We start from the raw sequence: 9,417 nt of genomic DNA, 5'->3' as shown, positions 1-9,417 counted from the left end.
AGACGAGAAGAAGTATGAAAACCATAAAATTTGTCTGACATAATTTATGAATGACCCCTAAATTTCTCTGATCCTTAGTCCTTGCAATCCTGAAAGAAGAGAGACGAACGAGTAGAATATAGCTTGATGCCAATAGCCTAAAGCTGATCCTGCTAATTTTTCCGTACAGTTGAGTACCCGCATCGAAGAAGTGAGCAAAGCTATAGCTTTCGAGTAAGTACACATCGAGATGACTTTCTCCACCAGGAGATCGTGACGCGTCCTTTCAACATCCCGCGTATTTACCGGAGTCTCAATAAGCGAGAACAGTGTACACACATACACGCAACTTCCGTAGATACGAACTGCAAGCCGGTTACATCCGGTACCTACGATACCATTGTAGGATTGTAACTCGCGTGGATATCGATGCGCATGAAGTTGAGTAGGTACGTACGTGAAGGGCATGGAATGCGCCCAGGGACTTAAATATAGACGAAGGTCAAACAGCGAAGGTGGAATGTCGACTGCTTTGGTTAAAGCGCGGCGTCGAACCGAGCGAATTGGTTGCTCTTCCAATGGTGTAAGAGGGACTTGAAGTGACTTCGAACTCTGTTTTCACTGCCTCTTCGATCCTTCCAGATTCTGATCTAGAAGACTAAATTTTAGGCATTTTTCAAACTAGGATAAAAAAAAAAAAAAATGAAAAACATTTTCAGTGGCCATTTTTTTTTATATCATTATTATTGATATTTGAAGAATATAAAAAGAAAATCAAAAAATCGTCGAATTACAGGCCGGTGCAGTGGGGGCTACAAAAAAAAACGGTGCTCCCTTGTTGACGTGATTCCAACCCTTGTAGTGATCTAAACCAAACGAAATAAAAAAATTCTTCATATGAAAAGATGTCACTATCGGATTCACAAAATGGCGTCGACATAAAAAAAAAAAACATTTTTTTTACCCCCTTTTTTTGACCCATTCGAATTTTTTAAAAATACTTAAAATTGAAATTTTCCAAAATCCAAGGCAGGAGCGATAGACAGATGTATAAAAAAGATTTTTGTCAAATTTCAAAGGAATCGATAAGGTAGAACATGATATATCATGACAACCACCTCTAAAAAAGTAGTTTTGAGAAAAACGCGTTTGAAGTTTGAGAAAAAATTCCAGTAGAATAACTCAGTTAATAATATTTAATACTCACTTTGGATTAATCGGTAATCCCAGATCCATACATTGGGCATTCTTCTTTTTCATAAGCAATGTCTCGCGAAGTTCTTTCTGCTAACCGAACTGTTCTGCCTTTTCTTGAAGCAGCAGAAGCTCGCAGTTCACATCGATCAATTCTAACTTTTTTACGTCTGTAAATCCGCTGTATCTCCGAAAATAATTCGAATTTTGAAAAATCCGTTTAAGAGCATATTTTTGAGGGTCTAAACTTTGAAAATATGCACCAAAAAAAATCAATTTTTTCAAATTTCTAGACCAGAATACCCCCTTAAGCAGTTCCAGAGTCACCCCCCTTCATCTCGTCTGACAACAACTTCCGGGCAGAATCGCATCAACGGAAGACTTCTTCCGCGACCCTTATGTCTTGGAATGGAAACTGGAACGAAGGAAACTTGGATTGTGATATTTCGTGGCTCCGGCTGATCGTTTTCGCAATTTCACCGCCACTGCAGTTCCAATAAATCGCTAGTGATCTAGTGCATGCCAGCTGACGCGGATACCACCTCGTATATTAGATTCCAGAAGAGAAAAGCACTGGCTGGCGACTAAAACCTCTTCGATTCTTATTCGGGCTTGTCAAGCATCCGCTACTCCCACTACTTTCCGTCAATTTCATTGTCTGCAACTTTTCTCGAAGCGCATTTTCCGACCATCTGTGGTGAGACCTTAAACAGCACGTGCTTACCTCACTTCCGGTAGAAATTTTACCAAACGACTCTTCGTGTCTCGAGATAATCAGTTTCAACTACAAACTCTCGAGTTAGGTACAAGTATGTTGCACAGCTTTTCATCCGGCATTACAGAGCAGTTATGCAGTGCAGTGTCACTCAACTTAAAGCCACTTTACTCCAGTCAAGCCAATGATCCTTCCTTATCCGAAGTTATTTACGATAAATATCCATGATTCTTTGATATTTCCACGTGATATTGCAAAAATTCTTGCTGCGAATCGATTAACTTTATATCTGAATAATATTTTCGAATTTTTTAAGCTTTCCAACTCAAGGTACCAAAATGGTAGGAATATTTTCGTCGGTAACAAAAAAAATGCTCTGTAATCCGTTACATCTGCTTAAGAATAGTAAAAAAAAACCTAATTTTATTACACTCGATCCTATTTAATTATTTTACAACTTTGCGTCCTTGAGTGGGTAAAATTTCTAGTGATACAGATGCAAACGTTTGAATAACAATAAAAAAAAAAAAAAAAAAAAAAAAAAATCGATTTCAAAATATTTTAACAACCTTGCCAAACACAACAGCGCGTAACGAATTGCAAAATCGATGATCATCGGATGCGGAGAGAGAAAAACCGCGTTGGACGGATGAACGAACCTCGGCGTGAAATTGCGACTCGAAGCGTGAGTCGCTCGCTGACGGAGAAAAAGCCTGAGTGAAGAAAAAGTATGGAGTAAGAGCGAGGATAAAATAAAAATCGAAGGGGAGAATCAACGCGGGTGTTTTGCGAGCAGTTGATGCAGGCCGACTGCAATCTACCTTCAATTTATCTAGCCAAACGTAGAGCCGGCATTGAAAGGTTCTCTCATTCTCTGAGCTGTGAAAGAGCGGGCCAGACGTAGAGGTAAAAGGTGAGTAGAGGTAGATCCTCCGGAGGCAGAGGGTAGGGAACGCGAAACCTCGGCCTTGACGGCAGTCTGCCTTCGACTCTCGCGCAAGCCGGACTGCGGCTACCTGGTCACAGTGACGAAGGTCCACGTGCGAAGTGACGAGCAATGTAAACAACAAGGAGCGAGTGAGGCACCAACGAACTTCGAAAAGCGGTTTTTCTCGAGAGTCGAGAGACTTCCGTTTCCGGTCGAAATCGCCTCGGCGTTATGTGCCGATGCAGCGGCCCGGAGTCCGCAAGTGTTTTACGGAAATTGAGGGAGAAATCCGCACTGCATATCCGGTCGCGAAATGCCCGGAACATCCGAACGCAGAATTTTGGTACCAGATGTTATGCACGAAACGTTTCACTCGAACGACTCCCCGCATCGTAGGTTAGTCTTGGATGTGGTAAACCGATATCGCGAATCGTTTTAAGGAATTTACTCAACTGACGAGCGAGAAGATGGTTTGTTGAAGAATTTTTTTTTAACAAGTTTTAACTTTAACATTCTCGGATTAAGTGCGAAAATTTTTTTTTTATTGATTTTAATCATTTTTTTTTGTAGACCAAAATTGTAAATGAAAATCAGTCGGAATAAAATGTGAAACCAAAAAAGTTGAAAACGATCGTTTTTTTTTTTTGCCGTTTTTTTAAGTTAAAAAATATAGTAAAGATCAAAATTTCAGAAAATATCTGATTCATTCCAAAGCCATTAACATGCTGAATCTAAAAACGTTCGATTCTTGAGGAATGTTTGAAAAATTCTTGAAAAAAAAAACTTTCTTTTGCTCGTCAGTTGGGTAGACCCAGTAAGGGGTTACACGCACTTGAAAGGCCGGAAAGAGTGATATTTTAAGAGTTTTTCATAAAGAGACTTTTCAATTTGCTGATTAAAAAATTTGTATACGTCTCGGGGTAGCGTTAAACTTCATTCTCATATTTTTTATTTGTGAAAATAATGATTTTTAAAACTGCTACAGTTGATATTCGGGAGCACTACGGAAAAAAGCGATCATAGGAAATAAAAAAAAACAGAAAAGATTTTGTTTACGTAAGATATTATCCGTTCTTTGATCGATGGAATAAACAAAATATTGATTCTTAAGAAAACAGGGGCTTCTCGAAAAAGAAAGATTTCGATTTTCGATAAAAAATTTTCGCCCTAAATTGTTTATAAAATGGAAAACGTCTATCGGCGAGAAAAAACCTTTGATCAAGGACTGAAAAATATATTCTTAAAACTTGTGTAAAAATTTGAGACTGATCGGTTTTGCCGTTTTCGAAAAATCCTGCTCACTCAGTTTGGAAAGATAATTTTGAAAAAAAAGCTTTTAAATTTCTGAAGCACTGTAAAACGCTACGGGGCGTCTTGCAGATGTGCTTCGAAAATGTCAGATCGATATGAAATTCGGTACATGTATACCCTTGAATTATAAGGGTACATGCTCATTACAAAAAGCGAATTTGGAAAAAATCGTTTTTTTTTTAATTCAAATTGCGTATAACTCCTTAAAACCTGCATAAATACTCTAGTGAAAGTTGCATTCAACGATCATTCAGTTTACCAGAAGTACAGTTTTCATCCGAATCCATCAGGGTTTGAATCAATTTTTTTCTTCAACAACGACACCTTATACAATATTGATGATATACATGATTCCTCGAACGTGACGATTAGATACTTTGAATACTGCATCACGAGTCACGTATATCGGCAGAAAGACACGAAAAATGTGATATCGCGTTTTGGTATCGTCGCATAACGAGTTTAAAAGACGTTACATCGAACTGTCGTGGGCTCGTATCGATGCCAATGGTCCATTTATGGACCGGGAGGATCGAGGATTGCGTAAACTTTGAATTAGCGTGGGTGACGTGATGCCCACGGTAAAAGAGAAGAGAGAAAGGTATAGAGAAGGAGCGAGATTGAAAATCGCGTGGGCTTTGGTACAGTTGGCTTGATCCGTGTGGGATGTCGCGAGATTACGTCTCCAGCATCCGAAGTCCGAGAGCTCGGGCGTCGTTTGCAGACTGACGACAAAACACAGGACGACATTCCCGTTACTAAATTCGGACCATTCGACCCGGAAATTCACTTCGGAACTTCCTTCGAATTCCATCTTGCGTTTCCTCCGCAGGAACTCCAACCGCGAACGGATGACCCGGCGACTCTCCCTTCGGGTGGGACCAAGAGGGACGTTCGAGCTGCTTGTCCGTGAATAGCAAATGAAGAGATTGTCCGAGAGGCAACACAATGCCGGTCCCCGGTACAAGGAGATTATGCAGAGTCGGCCTCGCCGCGGTTCTAGTCACCGCTATCTACGCCCTCGCCTTCGTCGACCTGCCCCCCCAGCTCCAAGAGCCCTTACCCGAGCCGCCATCCACCCTTGGTAAGCAGATTCATCCATATTATTTTAATTGGCCCTCCAGTCAGCACTCACCTAATGTCCAGGCTCGATCAACACTCCAACGTCGGACATTATCGAGCCACACTGAAATAACAGCGATGCCTTAATTCCGTAGCTAGACTCCATCATCCGGAAACAGCACATCCAAGGGCCTTGAACGATTTTTTTATTCTCGATGTCCTTCGGTCCTCTGCAGTGTTGGTCCTAGAAGAAAGGTCCAGACGCGTTGTTTGGGGTCTTTGGTCTGGGTTCCAAGCTTCCGTTTTCCGTTTTTTGTATTTCCTTTTCCTAGATCCTGTAGCCAGCTGCTTGGGACGAAAGCAATACTCGACATTCCAGGTGTTCCGAGATCAATCTCGCGTCGTAGTGTACGTGGACGTATCATTCAGCTTGGTCGTTGTGACGTTAATTGCGTCTCTTCCTCGTGGCCGTTGGGAGTTGTGCAGATGGTTGTCGGGAAGAATTTTCACCTCAGGTTGTGCAGAGCGAGGAGAGAAAGAGAGAGAAAGAGAGTTATACGTGTCGTGAAAAGACTATATTACACACATTAAGTCTAAGGTGGAGTGTGAGAACTGCGGTGCAAGACGACACTCTTCTGAAGACAAATTGGCAAGCGCGTCAAAAAATTTTAATGTCAAGTATAGTCGTTGGATGAACGTCGAGTATAATATTCGCGTCAGAAAAGAAGAGATTGATAATCGTTCTAGAGAGCCGTTACTCGCGTTGAAAAGTTACTCCTCGACACTCCTGGGTGTCATGTCGGTATGTACGACATGCGATATAGTCCGGATTCGTAATTTCGCCTGGGAAACCAGAAACTAGATCTTCGTTATCCGGGAGGATCGATTTGCCAGCGAAGGCGTGCATTATGCATTAAAAATTCACCCCGCGTAAGCCTGCATACTGATCCAACCGCAATTGCTAGTCGAAGAGTAGCCGAGCGTTCTGTTCGCAATAAATTATCCTCCAATCGCGGATGACCTCTTGCTTATTAGCATTCCTGATACATAACTTTGCCCGCCGACAACCAAGCCCCAACTTCATTATTACGGCACCATAGGAGACGTTGGGAATCGGCAATGGACTCTCAAAGAAATGGAACACTTTCAAGTGGACCTCGTCTTCCATCGTATCGAGATCATTTGCCGATGCGGATGTACGGAATGAAATTCGAACCCGTTTAAAACTGCTCCTTGATCTCGATGCTTCAGTTCTTTGCTTATCAATATTTCCTCGGGGACATTTACTCACGTTAAAGTCACGTTATGCGAGGCAATGCGGGGTTAAAATCGCGCCTCATTCAGCCAGCTATTTATACTGTTCACCTTGTTTTACTCGAGAAGTTCACCAAGGTAAGTGTACCGGTTATAGACACGTTTAGACCCAATTATTTTGACCCTTTTATTTTCCGAAATCTATAGAATTATGGTACGAATTGTGATTTTTTTGGTGACTAAAACGAATTGCTAGAGGGTTAGATACTCCATTTTTTGGTAATCTTAGAACCAAGGATCAAACAGATGCAACCAAAATGGTCAATAACTGGAACAGGGTCAATAACTTGTTCACTTACCTTATTTGCTCGACATTCTGGATTAATGATCGGTAATTGAAATCTTTCAAAACCGTTACACGATCTTTTGGCCCCTTTTTTCGATGTCCAGGGGGAGAAACGTCGATGATAATGATGATCATCAGCAATCTCGAGATGTAATATAGCCAGTAGCGAATAGGTCCGTAGAAGCAATTAGTGTTTCCGATTAGAAGCTGCTGGCCCGCAGAACAGAGAGGATGAAATGATTGACTCGGACGGACGAACGGACGGCCGGAAGCTGCATGTATAAAAAGTGAAACTGGAGTGAAGGTAGACGCGTTGGTCGGTCGCAGGTCTGCAATTAATCTTAAGAGAGAACTCGTTCTCGAAGTCCCATCACACCAAGTATTGGCATATCATTAGGGACTCCACCACCTCCTCCTCCTCCCCAGGACTCGAGTCTATCATCGATTGCACTGGGATGCTACCAGCACTTGGACTTACTGGTCCCAGGACAGCTGGCCTCGACTTGATGCCCAGATCACCTTCGAGTGTGTACACGCACCAGTCTTAGTGACCACTGCTTGGCCTTATTCCAGGCGGAGAGCCTCCGGGCACCCAAAGCGTCGTGGCCTATTCCTGGGCCCGCAGACTGGCCCTCGATTACCGGCCCTCGACCGACTGTCCCACCGGACCCGGCCTCTCGCTCCGGGGCCTTCCATCGCCCTCGGCGTCGCCCAATTGGGTCGAGGCTCTCGATGGTCGGCTCTTCCTCTTGAGTGCTCACCTCGACCAGCGCGTCACTGCCTACCCCAATCTCAGGGTCATTGCTGTCAGGAGCAGGCCCCTGGAGAACTTGGTCTACTGCACGGTCTGGTGAGTAGATCTGCGTGCCTAGATATGGGTACAGTCTGTGAGTCGAAGAACTTGTTAGCTTGTATTCAGCTCCGTCGCTCCAGCGATTTTCAAACTCAATCAGTCACACTTCAGTGGAACCGCGTAACAGTCACACTGGGTCGAATTCACCCCAGACGTGATGTTTTGCTTTAACAATGAGTTACAAGAATTTAGCAATTTAACAAAAGTTAGCAAAGTTTCAACTGTTTTGAAATTGACCGTAACATCAAAGAATTCTTACCTTCCCACCATCCTTCTCAAGAGAATAACTTGCATCCATCCACCGCAAGTCCCTATCAAATTTCTTCTTCTTTCAGGTTAGACGAGGGTGGCCAGTTGCGTTCGGTGTCAATGGAGGCCCTGGTCTCTGACATTTGGTTGGACCAGTGGGGCGGAGTATCAGAAACATACACGGGAGTGCTAATCACGTGTCCATTGCCCCGGAATTCATCTCCACGTCCGATTCGAGTGACGGTGGTAGGATCATCGTGCGCTGGGGAAGTTAGTCAGAGCGTGGCGGTGCGTTTGAGAGAAGAACGGGAAGAGGACCGTGGTCGGCGGTTCACGGTGTGCGTGAAGGGCCTGGACTTCGACGAGGACATTTCGGCGGAGCTGGTGTCGTTTGTGGAGCTGAACCGAATCCTGGGGGCGGAAAGGATCTACTTCTACGTTTTTCACGTCCATGAGAATGTTTTGCGGGCTCTACGGGTCTTCGAGCGATCGAACGTCGTCCGGTGGGCGAACCTCACGCTGCCTGGAAGTCTACCAAACGAGGTTGAGCACCGTCGAAGGCTTCTGGAGAGTGACGTGTGGCTCAAACGGCGGTTGGAACTGGTCCCCTACAACCACTGCTTCTACGACAGTCTCCAGGAGGCCGATTTCGTCGTGCCCCTCGACCTGGACGAGGCCATCGTACCCGTCCACACCGACAGTTGGGCCCGGCTGATCGAGGACGAGGAGAAACGGCTGGGCGCTACCTTCCGCGACTTCGCTTCATACGCCGTCCGCAACGCTTATTTCTTTACGGAGCTCCAGCCTGCCACACCACGCAGTGGCGCCCCCTACCTGAATACGCGACGCGCATGCGCCGTCTCACCAGAGGGCGACGCCGTCAAGAGCTTCGTTTCGACGCGGCGCGCACTTACCGTCCACAATCACTACGCCCTGGACACTTTACGACCTGCCACGAAGCGGGCCCATCATTTCTCACCCCAGGATGTTCTCAAGCATCATCACAGGCTGTGCGACGACAGACACTTGGACTGTGATTCGCTGATGCGTGACGTTACCACGGATTATTCAGCAACGAGGTTCGCGAGCGAACTTGTTAACAGGACCGAAACTGTACTCGGTTACCTTAACATGCTTTGATTCCTTCGGGACACCTTCGTTGTGGTGTAATCATTGTTCGATACGTTGATTGACAGTTCTTCTTTCTTTTTTTTTTCATTATTGAGTCATTAGGAATCAGTAACGAAATTCGAACTTGCGATTTTCGACTCCGGCGTTGACTTTTTTCAGAAGTATTTCTACCTTGCGACGAAGAAATTAAAGAACTTTGAAAAATTATTATAAGCTTTCTACTTGCTGCTGGTTTTATGCTCTTTTTACCCCGTTTCCTCCTGTTTGTATGATATAAATATTTGATACAACGTCAGTCGAGTAAGTTAAGAAAAATCCCGTGTTTGAGTGTGAGTGTGTGTGTGTTTGCCTTGTGTTTCTCTCATTTTATTACTTGGACAAATTTCAGAAACAAC

The 9,417-nt window shown here is 44.1% G+C and overlaps 1 protein-coding gene across 1 annotated transcript; it reads left to right on the top strand.

Moving 5' to 3' along the window:
* Positions 1 to 2,991: 2,991 nt before the first annotated feature.
* On the top strand, positions 2,992 to 9,105 carry LOC124414826. Its single transcript, XM_046895910.1, has 4 exons — positions 2,992 to 3,212; positions 4,960 to 5,211; positions 7,363 to 7,639; positions 7,978 to 9,105. Exons 2-4 carry the CDS (start codon positions 5,076 to 5,078, stop codon positions 9,029 to 9,031), a joined length of 1,467 nt encoding a protein of 488 aa, XP_046751866.1. The 5' UTR covers positions 2,992 to 3,212; positions 4,960 to 5,075; the 3' UTR covers positions 9,032 to 9,105.
* The last annotated feature ends 312 nt before the right edge of the window (positions 9,106 to 9,417 follow it).

This window comes from Diprion similis, chromosome 14, assembly GCF_021155765.1.
Source record: "Diprion similis isolate iyDipSimi1 chromosome 14, iyDipSimi1.1, whole genome shotgun sequence".
NCBI lineage: Eukaryota > Metazoa > Arthropoda > Insecta > Hymenoptera > Diprionidae > Diprion > Diprion similis.
Note: the sequence above shows the minus strand (reverse complement) of the source record. Positions and strands in the feature narration are given on the sequence as shown.